The sequence below is a fragment of the Gekko japonicus genome, unplaced genomic scaffold (genome assembly GCF_001447785.1).
Source record: "Gekko japonicus isolate JY-2015 unplaced genomic scaffold, Gekko_japonicus_V1.1 scaffold317, whole genome shotgun sequence".
NCBI classification, from domain to species: domain Eukaryota; kingdom Metazoa; phylum Chordata; class Lepidosauria; order Squamata; family Gekkonidae; genus Gekko; species Gekko japonicus.
The window spans coordinates 923,971-948,638 of NW_015162487.1; the positions used below are offsets into that span (position 1 = coordinate 923,971).

The 24,668-nt window shown below is 45.6% G+C and overlaps 1 protein-coding gene across 1 annotated transcript in view; it reads right to left on the minus strand.

The window, feature by feature from the left end:
- CCNYL1 (cyclin Y like 1) overlaps nucleotides 1-24,088 on the minus strand; it is a 52,032-nt gene extending 27,944 nt beyond the window's left edge. The window contains exons 1-4 of the mRNA XM_015405944.1: nucleotides 23,710-24,088; nucleotides 4,858-4,932; nucleotides 3,085-3,119; nucleotides 999-1,099 (exon numbers count right to left, since the gene is read on the minus strand). Of these exons, the coding sequence (XP_015261430.1) occupies nucleotides 999-1,099; nucleotides 3,085-3,119; nucleotides 4,858-4,932; nucleotides 23,710-23,851 (353 nt within the window). The 5' untranslated portion in view covers nucleotides 23,852-24,088. The remainder of the gene's footprint in view (nucleotides 1-998; nucleotides 1,100-3,084; nucleotides 3,120-4,857; nucleotides 4,933-23,709) is intronic.
- Between the last annotated feature and the right edge of the window lie 580 nt (nucleotides 24,089-24,668).

Sequence of the window (24,668 nt, forward strand, 5' to 3'; positions counted from 1 at the left end):
TCCTGCCCAAAAATAGCCCTGCTATTTATGTGTTTTAGAACCTTACAGTGATTTGGCCTGAGCCCGCTTGCAGGGAGGGTGGAATATAAATTGAATTAAACCAACCAACAAACAAACTCATGAAGCTGCCTTCTACGGAGTCAGAGCTTGGGTGTGCCAGGTTGTTTTGTCTACTCTGACCGGCAGCTGCTCTCCAAGGGATCAAGCAGGGGTCTTTGACATCACCTTCTCCCCGTGCTTCTTAAGTGGAGATGTTGGGAATTGAACCCAGGGCCTTCCACAGATGCTCTGCCAATAAGAAATAAACCAGCTGTGCTATAAATACCATCCCTAGGATTGTAACAAGTCAGCCACGGAAAAGTTCCACTCATTCAAGATCGTGGGGGGGGGGGGGGGGGGGCTTTTTTTATATACTCGTGTCCATCTTCCTGCCCTCTATGTGCTTACTGGATTAATCCAAAAGTCGCTTCACAGTTTTAGCCAAGAATACACTGGCGTGATTCAAGCATTTCAAAGTCACAAGAAGACAGCTTTAAGAGACACATCAGTGAAATAAGCCAAAGAACAGATGGGAGCAGGAAATCTCTGGAACTGCAGGTCAGTAGCAGATCAACTGACAGACCAGATCCAAGAGACTAACAAACACGTCATGGTTAAATATCCCCCAAATGCCTCTTGACCAAAAGTATTTTAGGTTCAATTACTTAAAGGACAAATCTGACACCACTAGATGGCAGACAAACACGGGAGGACACAAACACTACATTCTTCACACCTTACACAGACTGAAGTTCCACAGAACTACTCAGTTCAGCTCAACGTTGCATTGCCTGATTTCATGATGGGCAAATGTTTCTGCTCAATTCATCCAGAACAGTATTAACCACCTCCACCAAGCCCGCCCGCAGAGGAATACTGGATTATCCAACACACTTATAGGCAGTTATGTGAGTTGGGTGCTCCCCCCACCAACTACTCCCAGACGCGATGGTACTTACCATTTTATTGTGCTCCTAAGATTAGGCTGGCTGACTGTGCTGTCGTCTATAAATATTGTTGAACATGAACTATACTTTTTTGTAAGCTGCCCTGGGGAAACCTACAAGGACAAAACAAAAGGGCCAATATAAACTTTCAATGTATTTGATTTCGGGATTTATTGAGTAGTCTGGATATGCGCCCAACACAGTATTACCCATAAGAACTACTGAACAAAGCAAAGAAACATCAAGGAGGGTCGCTTAAGCTAGTGTGTGAAACAATGCAGTGGGCAAGATTAAAAGAGAAGTCTATTGGAGTATGATGTGCCTACAGACATCCAGATTGGACTTCCAATTCCTAGACTCCAGCAAGGAAGTCACCAGACCCTTGGCCAGTCCCAAGTCTTGCTCCTGGACATATTTCTTTTAAACAATGACAGAGCGATCTGTAGAAAAGTAACAGTGGCTGTGTGAGGCAGCAGTCAGCCGGTACGAGGTCAAGTCTGGACACTAAGAAAGCCACTTCAAGCCAAGAGGAGAACAATGCCAGCGGCCACTGTGGCACAGCTCAAGCTTTTTACTCCAAGGCAGGGTGATCGAGACTGTATTTCCCCACTGTGCTTGGTTCTAAGGGAGGGGAAACAGGGCAGGTACACCCCCTCTCAGATAGGGATGCGGCAACACAGACCTAGGAGTCAGGGTTCCACGTTGAGCTACTGATTGCACAAAGCTAGTTGCATTTGTTTGTTTGATCCCAACTGCAAAAGCTTGCCTCAGACCGGTTCCAGACTCACTTCCACCCAGAGAAAGGTCTTGCTCTAGCTGCACACCTGCACTGTTGGAGAATGATATCACTTCCTTGTAGGAGAAAACAGCAAGAGTTCAGAAGCACCTTAAAGACTAACCAAATTTGTGACAGATCTTCAGAGCTGAAGGGAGCAGTGACTTACGAAAGCTCATACCCTACCACAAATTTTGTTAAGTCTTTAAGGTGATACTGGACTCTGGCTCTTTTCTGCTGCTACAGACAGACCCATCTTGATCGTTTCCTTATTAACGATATTAAGAGTGATTAACACATGGAATTCACTGCCACAGGAGGTGGTGGCGGCTACAAGCATGGACGGCTTCAAGAGAGGATTGGATAAACATGGAGCAGAGGTCCATCAGTGGCTATTAGCCACAAGGTATAGGTAGGAACTCTTAGTCTGGGGCAAGTGATGCTCTGTATTCTTGGTGCTTGGGGGGGGGGGGCAACAGTGGGAGGGCTTCTAGTGTCCTGGCCACACTGGTGGACCTTCTGATGGCACCTGGTATTTTTGGCCACCATGTGACAGAGTGTTGGACTGGATGGGCCACTGGCCTGATCCAACATTGGCTTCTCTTATGTTCTTATGTTCTTACCTGCGCCTCTTTCTATAATGAAGGTGGATATACTTGGTCTGAGATATAGTACCAAGTATATCCACCAGAACACAAAAAGATCCGGTAACTCCCCTTTCAGTTTACAGTGGATGGTTAAAAAATACCAAGCAAAGATTCCATGCACCTTGAAAACTTAAAATGTTTACAAGGGGATTTAATCCGTGATTTCTCGTTGGAAGACCTATCGCTTCCGCTGTCTTACGAGTGAAGCTCACAGCCTTCAAATCACATCTGGGAAAGCACTCGCATCCAGCAGGAAGCATGGGACTGTTCTCTTGTTAGGGCTGAGCAACCCAAGCCCCAGAGATTTTAAAGAGAGAAATTAAATTAAGTTGGAACACTGAAGCAAGAGGATGAAAACCCGACACTTAATGTGGATGTTTTTTTTATAAAAAATTGACTAGAAGAAGAGGTTGGATTTATACCCCGTCCTTCACTCGGCGTCTCAGAGCTGCTTACTATCTCCTCCCCTTCCTCTCCCCACAACAGACACCCTGTGAGGTACGTGGGGCTGAGAGAGCTCTGAGAGAACTGTGACTGACCCAAAGTCACCAAGCTGGCTGCACGTGGAAGAGTGGGGAATCAAACCCAGTTCTCCAGATTAGAGTCCGCCGCTCTTAACCACTACACCAAACTGGCTCTCCTAGGATTACTTGCATTTCTTTTGTCTGTTACTTACGTGGTTGATGTGGTTACTTTTCCTCTTTTCTCTCACTGTAAAAAGTGAAGAAAGAATTCAGTCAACTAATGTTTTAGTTTTCAAAATCTGAAATGCAGCAGGGCTTCCCCAAGTTTTGGGGAAAGCTGAAATATATGCAATACTTTCTTATCAAACCTAAATTTATGGTAACATAAAATGCATTCACAAATTGGCATATAAAATCCTACACTTTTATGGAATTTAAAAGCATAAATGCCTTAGTTCGCTACAAACAAATGTACAGATATGCTCAATACTTGAGAGAGAGATCTACAAACTGTGGCTCCCTGTGCTATCTTTGCATATATATCTTAATTTCTGCCATGTGAGAGGGGAGTACAATCCGGAGGGGGGAACGGGACACAACATCAACAACAACAGCTTTTCTGCACTTCCCTCCTATCTCTACCCCAAGTATGAATTCAGACTGGTAAGAATACCGAGATGTACTTTATTCATTTGACAATCATTCAGCTCTAAGTCAAACCATTCCATGGCACATCAGCTCCATTTTTATTACTTTTGACTTTGTTCGGGGGTTTTTTGTGTGGCCACTCCTATATTACAAAAAGGGTCACTGAAATAAACAGACCAAAGCAGACATAGTTTTGTGACAACTGGAACAAGACTACAACAGCTCATCCTATGGACACGAACGTGAGCACTGATCTTTAGGAGTGCCAGCTGAAGTACCAGAGCTACTCTTATCAGACAGAAGACTGAGAGTTGGGAAGGAGTTAAAGGGGTTGGGAAATGGAGATAAATGCACAACATTTCTTGATGACGAGAGGAAGCATAGGATGAAGTTAGAGCTATCATCTCAAAGTTGGGGAGGGGCTGTGGCTCGGTGGCAGAGCATCGGCTTGGCTTGCAGAAGGTTCCAGATTCAGTCCCCGACACCTCCTGCGTGAGACCCTGGAACGCCTCTACCAGTCTGATGGGACAACACTGACCTCGATGGACAACTTTTAAGATACGCATCAGTGAAATAAGCCAGAAACGGCGTTATCATCAGCCAGAGCCTCCAAAGTGTCTTGTAGGCTCAGCTGGGAAACGGCAGTGATGTCCAGCATGGTCCGTCCTCCCCTTTACCCAGGCAAGGGGTTGCCTTATTCCCTTCCCGGGCTCAGGGTTCTGTGGTTCCAAGGCAGGGGCCCACGGTCTGGTTGTGGATGTGTGCTCCTTTTCCCACTTAGAAATGACATGAACTGGAATCCCGAATCTCACGCTGCAAACCAGAGTGCTGCAAAGGCTCTGGCCGATTCAGTGTAAGGTAGCCTCACGTGTGTGTAACTCGACATGAACAATGGGCGACAAGGTCTATTAGTAATTTCATCGGGTGGCGTTTGGGACATGTGATAATGCAAGGAATGCAGGAAATCTTAAACCGGTAGGAGCCACCAAAGGCGGACCTTTCAGGAGCTGTGCCATCTACATCTACTGAGCTTCAAGCTGCACAGGAAACGTAAGTGCTTGCCAGGAAAAACCTCTTCAGTAGACCCCCCACCCTGAGCCAGTCATAAGATAACCATTTCCTACTGACAGGCAAACTCCCAAATACGGAGCGCAAATCCTAGTCATTTATCACAAAGTTAATGAGAAAAATGCCTGGGACAAAAGATGCTTCGACAGAAGGGGAAGGAATGGAAGATGCAGATAAATATTAAACGGCAGATACTCATTCTGACCGGCTTTCTCCAACCCTGGTCCGTTTGGGGTTTTGTTTTTTTAAATGAGCAAAAATTAGCTTACCATCTGTTTGGGATTTGCTCAAGAAAATTGTGCTTGCCCGAGGATGGTCAGATGGATTCGACTCCAATGCTAAATCTGAAAATGGAAAACAGGGAAAGACGTTATTCCCCCAACCTGAGTTTGTTTTGTGAAACAGCAAGTGCAGGACGTAGAAACAGCCAACCTACCACGGTCATTTTGAACTAGCTCCTAGACAGGGTTGCTAACCTCCAGGTGGGGCCTGGAGTTCTGAGATTACAACCAATCTCCAGTCTGCAGAGACCAGGTTCCCCAGAGAAAACGGCAGCTCTGGAGGATGGATTCCATGGTGTCACATCTGCTGAGCTCCCCACTCTCTGCAAACCCCACCCCCAGATCTCCAGGAATTTTCCAACCCAGAGTTGGCAACCCTTTTCCTAGATGACCACACCAGAGGCTTACTCGTGGTCAGTGACAAACAAATTCCTCTCTGCTGGATTGAGAGTGGGTATGGCTAACATATTTTTCTCCCTAAGTCAGAGAAGAGCCTTTGGTCCCTATTTGAAAACATGGACTTCCAAGTCCACTACCAAGAGTGAGATGAAGCTTGAACAGCATTCCCCTGACCCCTTCCTTAACCCCAGAAGTAGGTTATGATGAGAAGGCCGCACGTGAGACTTCTCTGCAGGGCTTCCATTTCTCTTCGGGACCCGGGAAGCTGAAATGGCAGCATTCCAGGTACTTCAGCAATGCCTGCTCCAGTCCCAGTCATGTGGATCTGACTTATCACCGCAGAAATGGAAACTGGGAACACTCCAGGGGTGAGCACTCGGAACGCTGATGTCTCATCGGATTTTGGCCCCATGCTTTCTAAATCCTACAGTGACATCTCTTATTCACACCCCCAATTAAGTTTCAACAGCCCTGACCTAGATGGCCCCGGCCAGCCTGATCTCGTCAGATCTTGGAAGCTAAGCAGGGGCAGCCCGGGTTAGTATTTGGATAGGAAATCACCAAGGAATGCCAGGGCCACAATGCAGAGGTAAGTGATGGCAAACCACCTCTGTTCGTCTCTTGCCTTGAAAAGCCAGCTGCAACTTGACAGCACTTTGTATACATGCATAAGTTTCAAGAGCTCTTTGAACAGCATTAGATGACTCTGATTTGGGTAGCTGTAGCAGATGCATCACTTCAAACACACAGCATATACAAGAACGACATTAGGCCGCAAACAAATTCAGCAATGAAGCTTCAGTTTGGTTTTCCATCATGAGGTTGGGTGTGTGTGCAGATAGCTTTATCTACAAGACTGGTTTAATGTCTACAGAACCCCCAAATATTGCAAAGAACTGTTAAAAAAGCAAACACTACCTAATTCTGAGCAGGAACGGAAACCTTCCAACACGGTAACTTCAGTCAGGTCTCAGACTAAATATATATATCTGAATCATGCTATCCTTGTACAATGTACCTTAGCTTTTGGCATGCTGTAAACAGACGGTGCTGTGCAATTCACAGAATTGAGACAAATAAATAAATGGCATCACAGCTTTTCTACACTAGGAGATCATTTCAGGTCAGGATTGCTACTTTATCCCTTTATTAATTTTGTAATGAACATGTTACAACACAGCATCATTATCCTTGCTCATATGTCCCATCCCAATCCATTCTCAGATGCCCGGCTATGCAACAAAGCCACAAATGGAATCAGTCCCGCTGGTTAGCGATGCTATGAAGAAACAGGGAAAAACAGAACGTGAAGAGACAGAAAGGAGAGGTGGACAAGAAAGCGGGATGGAACGAAACCATTTCCCCAAAACACTTAACAGAGAGTGGGGGGTGGTGGTACATTCTTTCCAAGGTTTGAGTTCTCATTCTGCACAGCTACACATTTTCAATAAGTGGTTTCTGCTTAAACTCTTCATGAGATTTAAAAGAAACACTGCAAAGAGAGGATGAGACACAAGCAAAGTGTGTGCGAGAGAGACAGAAGAACATCATACTCAAAGAGCTGATGACATCAAAGAACTGATGACTACATAAGACCCTAAGAACATAAGAGAAGCCAATGTTGGATCAGGCCAATGGCCCGTCCAGTCCAACACTCTGTCACAGTGGTCAAAAATACCAGGTGCCATCAGGAGGTCCAGCAATGGGGCCAGGACACTAGAAGCCCTCCCACTGTTGCCCCCCCCAAGCACCAAGAATACAGGGCATCACTGCCCCAGACCGAGAGTTCCTATCTATACCTTGTGGCCAATAGCCACTGATGGACCTCTGCTCCATATTTTTATCTAATTCCCTCTTGAAGATGTCCATGCTTGTGGCCGCCACCACCTCCTGTGGCAGTGAATTCCATGTGTTAATCACCCTTTGGGTGAAGAAGTACGTCATTTTATCCGTTCTAACCCGACTGCTCAGCAATTGCATTGAGTGCCCACGAGTTCTTGTATTGTGAGAAAGGGAGAAAAGTACCACTTTCTCTGCCTGCTCTATCCCATGCATAATCTTGTAAGCCTCAATCATGTCACCCCTCAGTTGTCATTTCTCCAAGCTAAAGAACCCCAAGCACTTCAACCTTTCTTCACAGGGAAAGTGTTCCAACCCTCTTATCATTCGAGTTGCCCTTTTCTGCACTTTTTCCAATGCACACCTCTCTGAGGTGTGGTGACCAGAACTGCACACAGTATTCCAAATGAGGTCGCACCATCGATTTATACAGGGGTATTATGATACTGGCTGATTTGTTTTCAATTCCCTGCCTAATAATCCCCAGCGTAGTGTTGGCCTTTTTTATTGCAGTCGCATACTGCCTCACCATTTTCATTGAGTTATCTACTACGACTCCAAGATCTCTCTCTTGGTTGGTCTCTGCCAGTTCGTACCCCATCAATGTGTATTTATAGTTAGGACTTTTGGCCCCACTTTGCACTTGGCCACACTGAACCCCATTTGCCACGTTGACTCCCACTTGCCCATTCTTGACAGATGCCTTTGGAGTGCCTCACAAGCCTCCCTTGTTCTCACCACCCTGAACAATTTCGTGTCGTCTGCAAATACCTCTTTTGGCACAATAGCCTATGGTACGGGTGGGCCAGCCAACAGATTGAGACACAGATGGCCTAGACACACCAAAGTTTGCAGATCTTCCTATGGAAAGTCCCAGCCTCTCCTCTTGCAGCTCGGCTCTTCACACTCATGTCAATAGACCAAACAATTGGGTTAGAAAAAAGCTGCTTAAGTACCCCAGTGTGTGCCAGAAACACATTATTTCATGTGGGGCTTTACCTGTAATGCAATTGCCCCCACACTGGAAACAACTAGCCTATACCATGGAGATGAAAAGTGGAAAATTTTCAGATGCTATGTTTTTCCGTGGAAAAAATTATTCCCCCCCCACAAATACATCAAGATGGGTAGCTGTGTTTGTTTGTAGCGGTAGAAAAGAGCAAGATTCCAGTAGCACCTTAGACTAACAAAAATTGTGACAGGGTAGGAGGTTTTGTGAGTCACAGTCTTTAAGGTGCTACTGGACTCTTGCTCTTTTCTACCACCCCACATACGTAAATATAGTCTGCTTATCTATAGTTGTCCGGGCTGTTGTACTACACATCAATCATGCTACAGATGGGCTAACTGAGGGATATGACGCATGGCCAAAACCCCCAGTGCTTGTATGCAGTTCCTTTTCTTCCTTTTGTTAGCATTTCAATTTTCATGCAGAAACTCAGAGACCAATATTCACGGAAAACCCACATTGGTGGCAGACCCACAGGAGACTGAGGTAGCAATTTTAAAGGCAGACTTAGACGCTGAGAAGAAACATGCCCTGGAAAGCAATGACATTCCGGAGTTCAGAAACGCAGCCGGAGTTTCTGCCAAGGAGGGATTTACACTGCAGACATACTGGGATGCTTGGAGACTGCCAAAAAAAGGCTCCTGTTACAAGAAAACAGCTCCCCACTCCAGGAAACACCTCAACACATTCATATGGTGATCCAAGTAGAATGGTGAACCCCACATACAGCAGTCCCATTGGCAACTGTATGAATGAAATCGCTTCATTTGTCCTCATAACATACATTCTAAAGTTGGTATAAGATTTTGAAAGCTACTTATTTACAGTCACAACCTGACTGAATTATTACAGTGAAGTGAGTTTCCTGAAAAAGTCAGAATGGGGTTGGGGGGAGAATGCAGGAAGCTGATGAGTGTGATCTGGTTTATTTTGTGTGATCGTATTTATTTTGACTTGGCAGACTAGTTTTAAAAGCATCTTATTAATTTTTGCCCTGGCCTGGATGGCCCGGGCTAGCTCGAGCTCGTCAGATCTTCGAAACTAAGTAGAGTTGGCCCTGGTTAGTATTTGGATGGGAGACCACCAAGGCTGCTAAGCAGAGGAGGAAGCCAACGGCCAATCACCACTGATTATCACTTGCCTTGAAATCCCGACAGAGGAGGGATGGGCATGGACCGGACCACAGACCTAATATGTTTCCTTTAAATGGCCCAAAACATGCCATCCTGCTGGCACAGACCTCCCATGAGGTTGGTAAGGTCTGTGTCAGCGGGGCTTGCAAAAGCCATTTAAAGGAAACATGTTTCCTTTAAATGGTTTTTGCGAAGCCACACAGCGCGTGAGTGAAGGCCGAATGGAGACTCTGGAAGGGAACCAGAACGCATTTCCTTTAAATGCCTTTGCCAGCCGTGCAGCGTCACAGATTAAATGGACCATGACCTGGTATGTTAAACATGGAAGTAAACTCCATGGACCTCAAACTTCTGTGGTCCTTTTTTTCTGGACCAGGCTCATCCCTAGTCGCTATAAATTGGCTGTGACTTGACAGCAAAAACAACCAACCCCCCCCCCAAAATTATGTCCAAACAGCAACAAATCCTTTAAAAGCAAAAAAAAAAAAATCAAGTGTGGTTTAAATGTCACTGATCAAGATGGGTAGCCATGTTGGTCTGTCTGTAGCAGTAGAAAAGAGCAAGAGTCTGGTAGCACCTTAAAGACTAACAAAATATGTGGTAGGGTATGAACTTTTGCTCTTTTTCAAATGCCACAGTCAAACAAGGTTCAAAGCTTCATATGGAAATTTATTTTTATTGGAATACTTACATTAGGTTTACCAAAAAAAGGGCACCAAAACTGTAGACAGCAGTTTTAACACAGCCAAAGAACTGTGTGTGATATGTCACTGACAGGACTGACCATTCATCCATGTAAACAGAATTTAACTCTTGTCCCTGGAGTTCATGAGGGCACCTCATCACTTGTCAGTTCCATATCAGACTGATGATTACAATATCCTTTGGCCCATAGGAGGAGACATAAGCATTTTAGTTTTGATTTGCACTGCATAGCTAATCAGGTGAATTTGTTGCTTCTTTTAAAAAATGAATTATTATATGTATTTGCAGTTTTATTCCTCTCCTTCCCAGTTTACAAATCAGTAAAACATACATCTCACACATAATTCCTGGGACAGCTAGATCTGAGTCCAGTGGCACCTTAAAGACCAAACAAGATTTTTTTGGGGGGGGGAGGCATAAACTTCTGAGAGTCAAAGCTCCCTTCATCAGAGAGCCAGTTTGGTGTAGTGGTTAAGTGCGCGGACTCTAATTTGGGAGAACCAGGTTTGATTCCCCACTCCTCCTCTTGCAGCCGCTGGATGACCTTGGGCAAGCCATAGTTCTGACAAGAGCTGTTTTCTTAAGAGCAGTTCTCTCAGAGCTCTCTCGGCCCCACCTACCCCACAGGGTGTCTGTTGTGAGGAGGAGAAGGGAAAGGAGTTTGTAAGCCACTCTGAGACTCCGAGTAAAGGGCAGAGTATAAATCCAATCTCTTCCATCCTCCGTTGTACTGCAAATCAACACGACTACCCTCTGAAACTATAACTCCTAATTCACAACTATGAAACAGCCAAGCTTACCTAATATTGTACTTGCAAAGGCACCCGTTGATTGCTAATTTTACGACTCAATGAAGCTTTGGAGATGGAAAATATTATGCCCCACATCCGTCGTGGATCAACTGAGCATGCAGAGATCTACTTGTCACCATCACCATACTTTTCACCTTGGAAGAAGATTGTTGGTGGAAGAGGGAAAGCAGCAAAGAGGGGGAAGGGATGCACACTCTGCACAAGTTTCTTGCAGGGCCCCGCTTGTCCTTTCTATTTTCTCAGATCCAAAGGACAAATAAAACCCCTTCCTCTGCAATCTACACCCCTCCTTTGGGATGACTTAGGGTGTTACCTCGGAAAGCATCCGTTCCTTCGACACTCCTGTATCAAAATCTTGTGCTATTTACAACAATGGCCAATACAGAATTTCCTGCTTACAAACCAACTACAATGCTGCTTTCAGAGAGGCCAATATGATAAGCTCTGTGCTTACAGTGACCTTCTGACCTTCCCAGAGCAGCTGAACATAACCCTTCTCTTGCTGCCCAAAGGTCTGTGGCTTTCAGATTATGAGAGCTGCGATAAGCCCAGCAAACTAGGATCTGCTCCCCCCCCCCTCCGGTTCTTCCTCCCTCTTTCATTTTTAAAAAAAATACAGTGGGAGCATGGCTGTTGCAGCATAACTTGTATCAAGGAAAAAAGTCTTCATCCAGAGGCAACTTTAAAACCAACGAAGTTTTATTCTGGGCAGAAACTCTCGTGTGTATGCACTCTTCTTCAGATGTGCACAAAGCTTACACCCAGAGTAAAACTTTGTTGGTCTTAAAAGGTGCCACTGGATTCAAACTTTGTTTTGCTGCTTCAGACCAACATGGCTACCCACTCGAATGAAGGAAAACGTCCCTGGTAGGTCACACCTTACCAGAGGAAGACCTACATTTACTCTCGCTTACGACCATACAAACCTGACAGTTATGGCCACCCTCTGAGGCTCAGCTTCAGGTGCCCCCGTATCTGAGGTTAGACGGGTGGCAACCAGAGTTGGGGCCTTCTTTGTTGTGGCACCAAAATTATGGGACTCCTTTTCCGGGAAGATTGGTCTGTCCCTTTCCATCTCTGTTTCCTGCCAGCAGGTGAAGACTTATTTGGTCTGACATTCCTTCAGTGATCCCTCCATGCCTTACATTTTAATCCTGCTGTACGCTGCTTCATATATGTATTTTTAAAAAGTAAATGTAACTGTTTCCCTTGCTCGAAAGCCAGTTGAATCCAACTCTAGGGGGCGGTGCTCATCTCCGTTTCCAAGCCAAAGAGCCAGCACTGTCCAAAGACATTTCCATGGTCATGTGGCTGGCATGACTAGACGCTGAGGCACACAGAACGCTGTTACCTTACCGCCGAAGCGGTGCCTCTTTACCTACTTGCAAGTTCTTGCTTTCGAACTGCTAGGTTGGCATGAACTGGGGCCAGAGACGGGAACTCACTCCGTCATGCGGCACTCGGGTCTCGAACAGCTGAATTGCCGACCTTCCGGCCTGCAGCTCAGCATCTTAACCTCTGAGCTGTTTTTAAATTGGTTTTATTTATTTTATTCCCATTATTGACAGTCCGCCTTTCTCATCGAGGCTCAAGGCGGAACACGCGATGTAAGGCAGTGGAATCAATAGAATAAGACACCTGAGAAGTGAAGCAGGATTACAAAAGCCTGAAAACAAAGCATATTAGACAGAGTACATTAACACTGCCAATAAGCGGGAAATGTATTTCTATTCTGCTCTTGGTGGCCCCAGCTGGACAGAAAGGCAGGACATAAATATTGTTCACCCTGAGAAGTGAAGCAGGATTACAAAAGCCTGAAAACAAAGCACATTAGACACAGTACGTTAACACGGCCAATAAGCGGGGGATGGCCCTGGCTGGGCAGAAAGGCAGGACATAAATATTGTTCACCTCGGAAAGGGTAAGCAAAATTACTAGGGGTAAGGAACCAGCCTATTTTCATGGAGCATCACCACACTAGTGGTTCACCCACCTGGCCCACTAGTGCATTAGTGCTACGAATGGGACCACATGTGGCTAGTGTTTAAACATGATGGAACAGGGGTGCAATGGTTATGTAAGTCCTCCGCCCATGTCCCATAGCATATATGAACACACGAAGCTGCCTTGTACTGAATCAGACAACTGGTCCATTGAGATCAGTATTGTCTACTCAGACTGGCAGCGGCTCTCCAGGGTCTCAGGGCGAGGTCTTTCCTAGCACCCATTACCTGGTCCTTCTAACTGGAGATGACGGGGACTGAACCTGGGGCTTCCTGCATGCCTAGCAGATGCTCTGCCACTGAGACAGAACCCCTTCCAGCATATATACTGAGCACCACCAGCAAAACCAAATGGCAACACTTTCCCTCGATTTAGGGCAAGTTTCCTCCATGCCACCCTCTGGGGAGACACTCAAAACATGCAACACCACACCCTGCAGCCCAATATTGGACAGCCCCCCATAAGCTCTAACATCTTATTCTGCTGAGTGTAATTGACCCTGAGCAGCAGCTTGTTGCAAGCCAATGCCATCATATTACAGCAGGGACCTAAAATATTGCTTTCCCCCATGCTGGAGGTTTCCCCATCCTCCACTTCAGTAGGCAGCAGCACTAAGGTCTTGATGCAGCACATATTTCAGTCATTAAGTCATCTAATCGCCTCCCTTGGCTTGGATTGGGTTTCTTCCCCGGCCGGCTGTCTGACACTGACAAATGACTTCATCACCGCCTTCCATAGTCCACACAAATGCACCGTGCTGCGCCAACACACAATGAGACAAATATTTGCAGCAAAAATTATATCGCTCTGGGTGAAGGGGCATTCCTCACACGGGTGCTTTAAATACGATCTGCAGACTGAAAACAATAATCCCTCCTTGTCGACCCGCTCATCTAAGAAGAAAACTTGGCCAGTTTTGGTACACAAGAATGGGGGGAAGAGAGGGGGGACGACTACAGATCAAGAGACAAAATCAGCTCGCTTCACTTAGATTAGGCCTTCCGTTCATATTCAAATTGATTATACAAATTTAAAAACTGCTTTGGAACGAGAACACTTTTAAACTTGGAACATGATCTAAAGTTTCCATTGACGCAGCTGACAAGCTTTCTGCACTGCAGAATTTATATCCAATTACAGACCAAAGGGGGAAATGGTGAAAATAATGACTGTTTGGCTTTCACTGCTCACATGTACCACCACCAAGGATAATTTAAGACCGGGATCTAAAGAATAATGAGACTTGTTTCAGGAATCCCATCTTTACGTTTGTTTTACTCCGGCAGAAGCCGGAGTATGACAAATTGCCACTGAATCTAAAGGGAATTTATCAAGGGCTACTTGATATATGATGGAGGAATTGGCTGTTAATTTAGTATAAGGTCCTTGTGGAAACCTAAGCAGCTACTAAGATCCTGTTCCCAAAGCCCTGGACCTTCCAGAGGCAAGGGCTGTTGCTTCTGTGGCTCAGCAGTTTTACTCCATGAGACGGAAAGCATGTAGGATTCATATAGTCAGATATTCAGTTTGCCAGACACGCTGATAGCGCTTGAATCCAAAAGTCATTCCTCCATAGCTTGGGTTCCCCCCTTGCCCAAGGAAGGAAGGGTGTATTTCAGCATGCCAGATAAGACAGCCAAGCTGCTAATTTAAAAAGTCCAGTGTCATGTTCAGGAACTGAGAAAGAGTACTCCTGGCCAATTCATCTTAGGCCAGCTTGGGTTAGGAGACCACCCGTTGAACTTGTGGGTACATCCATGGGAACAAGTCCCATCAGCTTCAATGGGGGTTAGTTTCAAGCATGCAATAATAAGCAGCAGTTTCAGATAAAGCGTTTTTCGAAAACCATTTCCGCAGAAATACCTTCCTTGAAGCAAGGCACACTGAGAATGCAAGTTTCACTTCTGGGTGAAGCCCTTTGTGACTCCCCTCTTTGAGAGGCGCCTGGAGAAACAGACCTTAAATTTGTTTTCAACAGCTAAATGGCCACATATGTTTTACTTCCAGCCATGATACGGAGCATATCAGAAGTGACTTCAGCTATAAGCACCAAGTTTTTTTGTAAATTAAAGGTACGAGAAAAGCTATGCCCAAGGGCACCTATGTTCTTCCCACTTTTTCTGCCCCAATAAAGTTTCATAATTCCCTGTCTTGTAAACGTTGATGCCAGTAGAGTTTAACTGGGAACTTTCCTATTCCTTTTAGCAAACACTATCGCATTTAATTTTCTCTGAGCCCACTTTTTATTGCTTGCATTATGATCTTTACTCTCTATGACGAATTTGAACTGTTTATAAAATGCTCATTCCCCCCCCCCCCCACCTCAGCTCATAAGGTCTACTACCTGGCCTTTTCTGCTGTTGCCTAGCCTTATTTTATTTGACTCTGAATACAGAGCTTTTAGTTTTTATGTTATTTTAAAACTGTACTGACGTTTTACTTGCTGTACACTGCAGTGAGTGCCTTTCAGCAGGGAGGGAAATATTCTGAAGAGATCTAACCTGGTGTGGAGGTTAAAGAAAAGGACCAAGAAAAAGAGTTTCACACCCCCCACACACACTCAGTTATAAAGAAGAGGAGGAGGAGATTGGATTTATACCCAACTTTCACTACCCAAAGGAGTCTCAGAGCTGCTTATAATCCCTTTCCCTCCCCCTCCCCACAACAGACACCCTGTGAGGTGGGTGGGGCTGAGAGAAACGGCCCTTGAGAGAACAGCTCTGAGAGAACTTGTGACTGGCCCAAGGTCACACCAGCAGCTGCATGTGGAGGAGTGGGGGATCAAACCCAGTTCTCCCAGATTGTGCTCCTAACCACTACACCAAAGGTGACTGCCGATGCAGAGTTACTCCAGCCAAAGCCCACTGATTTCAACGGGCTTCAGCAATGGCTAATCTGCACAGATTTGCATCGTGGGTGACCATGGGCTAGTCACATTCTCTCAGCCTAACCTACCTCACAGGGTTGGTAGGAGGGCAGAACAGAGGAAACTATTTCCCTGAGCTATTTGGAGGAAGGGCAAGGTGGAGTACTTACAGCCTTGCTGAAATGCCCTTTTAAAAGAGGAAACACAGTAATATAGGTTAGACTAAAATTACAACTTGCAGCTGCTTAAAAATGTACATGCATAAGAGCCTTGTGCCACCACAGTCAGTAACAGCATTTGAAGAAGAGAAAGTTTCTATACCCCACTTCTCTCTACCTCAAGGAGTTTCAAAGCGGCTGACAATCGCCTTCCCTTCCTTTTCCCACAACAGGCACCTAGTGCAGCAGGTGGGGTTGAGGGAGTCCTGAGAGAACTGTGACTGGCCCAAGGTCACCTAGCAGGCTTCATGGGGAGAAGTGGGGAATCAAACCTGGTTCTCCAGACCGCTCTGAACCACTACACCAGGCTGGCTCCCATTTGCCCACATGGCAAGTAAAGTTCTATCATGCTCCTGTAACCTTGTTCCCTGCTAGCCAGATAGTAACACTCTGCAAAATGTGTTCACCAATAGCAAGTGAGATTCGCAGAGCGTCATTTGAACTATTCCTTGATGGATGATGCATCTGTACCTGCCTCCCAGATCACCAATAGACTACTTCCACATTTTCTTCAGCAGTAAAGTACTTCCCCCCTGCACCAATTCCCACTGCCCATTTTATGCCTCGCTATTCATCTCCGACCTGCCCCACGTACTTCCCCCCTGGAAGCTCTCCAGTATTTCCTCCTTGGCTGCTTCCCACCCCAGTGAATGGTGAGAAAGAATGTCAGGCATTTTTGACACCATTCTGACTGTTCGCCTGCTTTGTTACTACACTAAACATGCAGCTTCTTCCTAAGGGATCTGTTGATTTTTTTAGGCACTTGGACAACAAGCAGAAATCCAGCGGGTGCAAGCTTTTCCTGGATAACAACTACAATAGGAGGGAAAGCTTCTCCGGGAATGAGGGGGACAAGAGAGATCTTCAAACGCTTTCACATCCTTCTTGGAAAAACCTCCTCTGTGTGAGAAAATGATCAAGCTATTCTAAATACGGTTATCAATCCTCGAATGTCAGTTTGGGAACAGAGAGCTGGGAGGGTGTCAGTGCAGAACCCCCCCCCCCACTCATCTTAAACACCTTAGAACAGAAGAAGAGGAAGAAGAGATTGGATTTATACCCCGCCCTTCATTTGGAGTCTCAGAGCGGCTTATAAACTCCTTTCCCTTCCCTGTGAGGTGGGTGGGGCTGAGAGAACTCTGACACAAACTGCTCTTTTTCAAGGACAGCTGTGCCAGAGCTTGTGACTGACCCAAGGTCACATCAGCAGGTGCAAGTGGAGAATCAAACCCGGTTCTCCCAGATTAGAGTCCACACACTTAACCACTACACCAAACTGGCTCTCCCCACCCAAGAACTTCTTGGAAACTGGCTGAGGGTAGTATTTGCAGCAAAACGGAAGACAGAAAGATGCCCAGATCTGAAGGAATGGAAGGATAAATTATATGAATATGAGACAATGGCAAAATTAACAGCTTACACATGTAATAAACCGTTTTCAGAATTCCCAGGCAAATGGAAAGTATTTTTTTATTATATAGCTGAGAATTGGGAACAAATTTAAGTCAAGACATAGATTAAGATGTCTTCCGGGGGAGGGATAGAATAAAGGTGTTTAAATAGAGGCCAAAAATAAGAGTACATATAAATTCTAAATAAGTATAATTAGACGATATAGATGATTGTAGTTTATGTTTACGATATAATTTGGATACTGTAGAAGACTGTAGTAGATGATTACAGATGATTATGTACCTACATTTTATAAATGATTCAGAGACTGTTGTAGATGGTAGTTTGTTTTGTCTTTGTGCTGTAAACTGATAATAAAAAGAGAGAAAAGAAATTGGCTGGGGAAAAGTGGTCCAAGACCGATCCACAGCCTAGAGAATGCACAGGCAAGTGTAGGCCAGAAGGCATGCCGACAGAGGCACATCAGACCGTTTTCCTTGGCACCCAGGGCTGCCAAATCTCTGCTGCAAGCAACTGGGGTACTGGCAGCAGTGCTGGGGCCAGCTGTGCCAGAGAACATCACTGCCCATCACTGCCTCCCAGATCTGCTGGTAATGCTGCTAGACTTGGCTTGCTCCCTTGTCTTCGCTACCTCCATTCTGTTTGCCAGCATACTGGCATCTTCTTCAGACACATCCTGCATTTCTTTCCCCTGCACTTGGGCCAAAAGAGGTTGCCTACCCCTGGTCTACAAAGTGGGCTACTGAAGATCCATGGTATCAGCAGGGTGGAACTGTTCAGTCCTGGGAACAAGAGTTGAACCGACCTCCTTTTAAATACCTTGTGAGACTGCTGATGCAAATGGAATCAAGTTATGGGGAAGGGAATACGTCAGAGATGTTATCATTGACGGCTACAGTCAAAATGGCTGCTAGTTATTTTTAGAGAACAGGATGGAGAAAGGCCTTTTTCTCCCTCCTTATAGTCTCTGAGTAGTACAGGATGGCCGAATCCCATTTTAATGGTTCTGGCAGCAAACACCTAGTAACCTATATCTGAGAAGGTAAACTGTATGGAATAAGAACTCAGTTGAAAGTGGGTGTTTGGTTTGTGACTGAGCTGCTGAAACACAACTTCCTGTGGGGTTTGGATAGAGCTTACCATTGTCCAGTCATAATGGCATCACTTTACGTTCAGAATCCCTTTCCTTCCTTCTGATAAGCAAAGGAAATTCAGTAGTTAAGTCACCCAGCCCTACCTTGATAGCAGGCGTCCTAAACTGAATGTTATCAGCACATGGTGCTTTTGTGCCAAGATATTCTTAACTATATACCTACTGATTAGCATTACAGCAATTCTTCTCTGTCCACGTGGACCATATGTGTTCATTTACCATTTCTGCTTGGTGCAAAATGCTTGCGAGCCAGGGAAAATATGAACAACCCACACTTAAGGGCGAAGAACAAAATTAGATTCCAGTGGCACCTTTAAGACCAACAAAGGTTTATTCAAGGTATGAGCTTTTGTGTGCACGCACACTTTTTCAAATACATTCGAATGGTGGATAAGGTTCAAACTTATAGACAGGGAAATTAACATGTAACATGATGATGTTTAAGATATGCAAAGTCAAAAACAACAAGCTAAGGTTCTAAGGTCAACAGTTGTAAAGTAATAAATATGTCCGAATAGCAGATAAATGTCTAAAGGTGTCTTTTCTAATTGTGGGAAGCAAATCGAGAATCTCCATTCTCTCCTCCCAGGCATGGAAATTCTTGGTTTGCTTCCCACAATTAGAAAAAACACCTTTAGACGTGTATCTGTTATTCGGACATATTTATTGCTTTAAAACTGTTGACCTTAGAACCTTAGCTTGTTATTTTTGACTTTGCATATCTTAAACATCATCATGTTACATGTTAGTTTGTTATCCACCATTCCAATGTATTTGAAAAAGTGTGCGTGCACACAAAAGCTCATACCTTGAATAAACCTTTGTTGGTCTTAAAGGTGCCACTGGACTCTAATTTTGTTCTACTGCTTCAGACCAACACAGCTGACCACCTGGATCTATCTTAAGGACGAAGAAATCATGATAACAAATCCTGCATTCTCAAGCACTCACAGAAGAGACAGCTGCTAGCAAAATATTCAACAACAACAGGATTGGAAATAGGTGGTTTTTGGGAAGCAGATAACTTTTGTTCTGACTTCTTTTCAAACAGAGTTTGTGAGCACTTAAAATATTTATGTTCCTGCAAAGAAACAGTGATACTCTGGGACTGGTACATTATATACAAATTCAGCATGTATGCCTTTTCTTCTCTATATAAATTAATTCGACTTCTATTAGTCACATGGAGAGGTAAGGGGATACGAAAGGTACTGAAGCCTCACCGCTTGACCACTAGGAAATCCTATTTAGCCCCTCAGGCTTCGACTGTTTCCAAAGTTGCTTTTAAGCCCATCTTTGCAAGTAAGAGATTTTCATGTGCTGAATTCTGCACTCAACACCAATTTTGTGCTTTCTATACATACACGAGGTGTGCAAACCCCTGTTCAAAATACAGATGTCCTGATCAGGCAGTTATATTTGTTGTTGTTCAGTAGCACAGTGGAGTCTGACTCTTTGTGACCCCATGGACCACATCACGCCAGGCCCTCCTGTCTTCCGTCATCCTCTGGAGTTTGCTTAATCTCATGTTCATTGCATTGACAACACTGTCTAACAGTCTCATCCTTTGCTGTCCCCTTCTTCTTTTCCCTTCAGTTATATACTAGGTCTCAAACTGAAGTTATATGATCTAAAGATGATAGCTTCAGAGGGCACTGTATTGGGCTGCAGTAAAACAATTGGATTCAAGTCCAGAAGCACCTTAGAGACCAACGACGTTTTCTGGGTATAAGCTTTCAAGAGCCAAAGCTCCCTTTGTCAGACAGGAATAGAAATAGTGATCTGAGTCTTTTTATCTCAGTTAGAGATGGGAGGGATGTTGTAAAAGAAGCTTGTAGAGGATGCAGAGATACCGTGCATATTATAATTAGCTTGATTACAGCAGAGGAGAAATGCCTGGGGGCAGAAAATCAGCATCTGTAGTGAGATAAGAATCCTATATCCCTATTCAGCCATCAAAGACGGTGAATACAGAGGTTGGTGACAAACACAAAGTGAGGCGTCTCTGAATCTATTTACAAATCACCGCTAACAATGTTTACTGTACAAGGTTTGAGTCCGGGGGCACCTTTTAAGACCAACGAAGTTTAATCCTGGGTATAAATTTTCGTGGGCATGCACACCTCTTAAGATATCTGAAGAAGTGTGCACGCCCACAAAAGCTTATAGTCAGAATTAAACTTTGTTGATCTTAATGGTGCGACTAGACTCAACTTTGTTCTGCTGCTTTAGACCAACAGAACTACACACCTGAATGTTTACAGTAGTACCTGGGTATAATTTGTCACCCCTGACATAAAACCTTGACTTGTAACTGCACTACATAATTAAAACTGCAACATTTTATTATTAGGATGTGAAACTATAGCCACAACAGACAGAGAGAGCACTCTTCAAAGAACCTGTCAGGAAAGGATTAGGTGTCATCCTGAACAAGAGCTGTTCAAACCACTGAATTCATGTGCACACAAATCCAGTCCAAAGATGATACACAAAAACACAGGAAAACCATATCCCCAAGACAGTCTGCCGGGAAAAACAGAGCATACATTATCCCACAACGGATGATCCCACAGGTACCCGATCACTCCGGAACCGAGTAGGGTTTAATCTCATGTCCATAATTAGAGAGCCACTGCTTACGCAGGTAGCAACAAAACGCCAGCTGCAGTTTCTCCTCTTAATTATTTGGTAAAGCCCTGTGTGGCTACCCCAGATATAGCAATGCAACATTCAACTAACTGTGGGGGAAAGTGAGAACACTGAACTCGGGGCTGGATTCCAGCTCTCTGAGAGAGTGCTTCTGAATCAAAAACAAAAGATCATGAACCAAAGCACTGAGCAAGAAGCATTCAATGAGAGAGTCTGTCAGGGAAGTGGCTCTAGTTTGTAAACACCCCCCAAATGAAAGAAAAGAATGAAATAATACCAGAATCAGCATGCAATCTGCATTCTGAAAAAGCAAAGGAGAAAGGCCTAATACTGGGAAAGGAAAAGTCACTATATCTAACTGTATACTACATCAGGAACAATGTTTGAGTTCAGTGGCACCTTGAAGACCAATAAAGTTTTATTTATGGTACAAGCTTTCGTGAGGAAGCACACTTTCTCAGATACAGTGGAACAGAACAAGGCAAAAAAATCTGAGGAAGTGTGCTTGCATACAAAAACTTGTACCGTGAATAAAATCTTGTTGGTCTTCAAGATGCCTCTGGGCTCAGACTCTGTTTTGCCACTTCAGACCAACACGGCTACCCAACCTGAATCTACATCAGGAACAGACATGGCTAACAATGAAACTAAGGAATTTTAGTCACAGCAACCCAGGAACTTTGTAGATAGCGTGGGACCGAGTCTTCTGCAGTCTTTCCCATGCAACTTATGCATATTTCTGAACCAAAATGGAAGCAACTACACTCTTCTCAAACAACGGTAATACCTTACTTTCCTCTTAACTGCAGCTGTACAGTACTTCATATCTGTATTATTTTGGACAACTCCTTCAGTGAGAATTAAGCCGTCTTTTCTCAGGTTTGAAAGTCACTTGCGACTTGCCCAAATCTCCTCCTATTAACCAAAACTACAGGGATGACCACAGAATCTGAAGAGTCAGGCTACCTTAGCTACTGGTGTAACAAACAGCCCTACAATGGCAAAGCTACTAATGGACAGCAGAGGAAAGACAATATCAAGCAGCCCTTTCAACAAGAAGCAAGAAAATGCCATTTCTCATTAACCCAAGATAAGAAAAATAGGAGGGACACAGCAATACCTGCCCAACAAACACAAAGCAAGGCATCTCCAGAACAGATGAGTGGGAAGGAGACAACTATCTCCCATACCAGCAGAAAAGCGCAGGAGTCCAGTCACTGCTCACTTCTTCAGATACACAAAAGCTCATACCGTCACAAATTTTGTTAGTCTTTAAGTTGCTACTGAACTCTTGTTCTTTTCTCTCCCATACTGTTAGCAATCCAACCATTTTACACACTTTCTCTTATAAACTTTAAGCCAAACTTATTTCCTAAGCAAATACAAAGTGTTTTCACATTGCTTTGCTGTCCTGAACCACTCCAAGGTTCTCCGGGCAATTCACGAGCCTGCTCTTTCACACACAAAAACATTATAAAATTAATAGAGAATAATGCCACCTTCTCTGTACAAAACATAAGAGAATGGACCCACTCCACTAAGTGTTGCAGTACGAGGCATTAATACCTGCCCCTACATTTTGTTTTTGCAAACATCTGTGCACAAAATGAAGGGCTGTGCACATGTCTCATTGGACTTCCTTCCTGCAAAAATCTCCCCCCAGGAGCCACATGATCCCCACATACTAGGGTTGCCAGCTCTGGCTTGGGAAATACCTGGAGATTTTGAGGGTAGAGTCAAAGGAGGACAGGGTTAGGGAGGAACTTCAATGAGGTATAACACCATAGAGCCCACCATCCAAAGTGGCCATTTCCTGCAAGTGAACTGAGCTCTTTCACCTGGAGATGTGGCAATAGTGGGAGATCTCCAGCCACCACCTGGAGATTGACAGCCCTGCCACATACCTGGATCACACACCAAGCAAATTCAGGGTCGCCAGGGAAAACCCATTACTTGACCCCAGTTCTTGCAAAACCTGAGCCACCAAACCCCCCACCCAATGTTTCTGGGGTGCCTCCCATGCAGGGGATCTACCCTGAAGCTAATGAAACTTAAGCTCCAGGGCTCCTAATCCTGGAGGAACCCGGAAGCAACTTTTATTTTTAAAATGAGTGAATTTTTCAACAGACCTGATGGAGTTTTAAAAAAGTGTGTGTTATTAAAATAAGGCTATTTTAGCGACAGACTCATAAGCCAGTGGGTTGAAGTACTTAACATGGACCTTAGAATATCCTCTAACCTCTAAGGTGAGTCAGTGTGAGCCAGCTCACAGTTTTTTAGCCTCCGGCTCACACATTTTGGTCTTAGCTCAGGAAGGGTGGCCCCAGCGCAAACTGATTTAGGCAGCAGCCGCATCGCTCGCTCCCAACTTTAATGCCGATAGCTCACATAGTACAATTTTTGCTCCCTAGTCTCCACAGCCTGTTGGAGTACTGCGAATACCCGTCTCACATGGCCTCAAAACACCCCTGTAAGTGGTCAGATTTCAATTTTTTTCTCTCGGGGGCTTACAGCCCTGTTGCCCTATTGCCGCTGGTTGAGTAGGGCCCCCCGTAACAGTTCGGGGTCCCAACAATGTGGGTCCGCCCCTGCCCCCATGACACGCATCTCCACGCCCCCCCCCATCCTTAAGCTCACCATCCGGGAACTCGCGGTCGCTGATGTGTTGCACTCCTCCGGCCCCCATCCCGACCCCGCCGCCTCTGGCCGCCGCCCCGCGGGCCCGTCCAAGCTTGGGGCTGGCGCCGGGGGAGACGCAGCAGGTGAGGGTGTTGCCCATGGTGGCGGCCCGCAGCGACCGACCGCCGCTCGGGCTACAGGCTTCGGCTGGGCTACCGCGGCCCGCGGCGACGCCGGCGGCAGCAGCCCCGCCTCATGGTCACGCCTCCTTCCTTCCTTCCTTCCTTCCCGCCTGCGGCCGCTCCCCACAGCGAGGGAGCCCAGAAGCCCCCGCCGGAAGACCGGCCGCCTTCCCAACGGGCCCCGCTGAGGAGAACGGGGGGGGAGGGGAGGCGGCGGCGCGGCTCTCCGCCGACTCGCGCCCGCCGTCCAATCACCGGCCGTGCCTGGGCCCCGTCATGTGACGCACGCCGGCGAATCCCTGAGCCGGAGGCGGGGCCGGTGGCGCCACCCGAAGCCACGTGACGCGGGCGCAGGGAGAGTTTGTGGAGAGATGGAAATTCTTAAATCCAGCCCGGAGAGTCTTTTCTTCCCCCCCCCTCCTGGCCAACCATAGAGATGGGCTTTCCGGGAAAGGTCGCCGGCCCGCAACTGGGCTCTTGTCATCTATGGTGAACACCCGGCTATGGTCGTTTGCGGCTGGTTGGTTTCAGACAGACCGGAAATATCCTTGAAGAGAGATAGAGGGTGTGTGTGTAAAAAACCCCAAACCAAATCTCTGGGCTTTCCCTCTCTATGATCTTCCCATCCGGGTCCGCCTGGCTTCCAGCGAGCCGTGTGGTACAGCCTTCAGGACTGCGACTTAGGAGAGTCCAGTTCAAATTCTGACTCGGCTGTGAAGCTCTTTGGACGACCCTGGGTCAGTCTGTCAGCTAGCTGCACTCACAGGGTTATCGGGGCAAAATAGAACCTGTGCA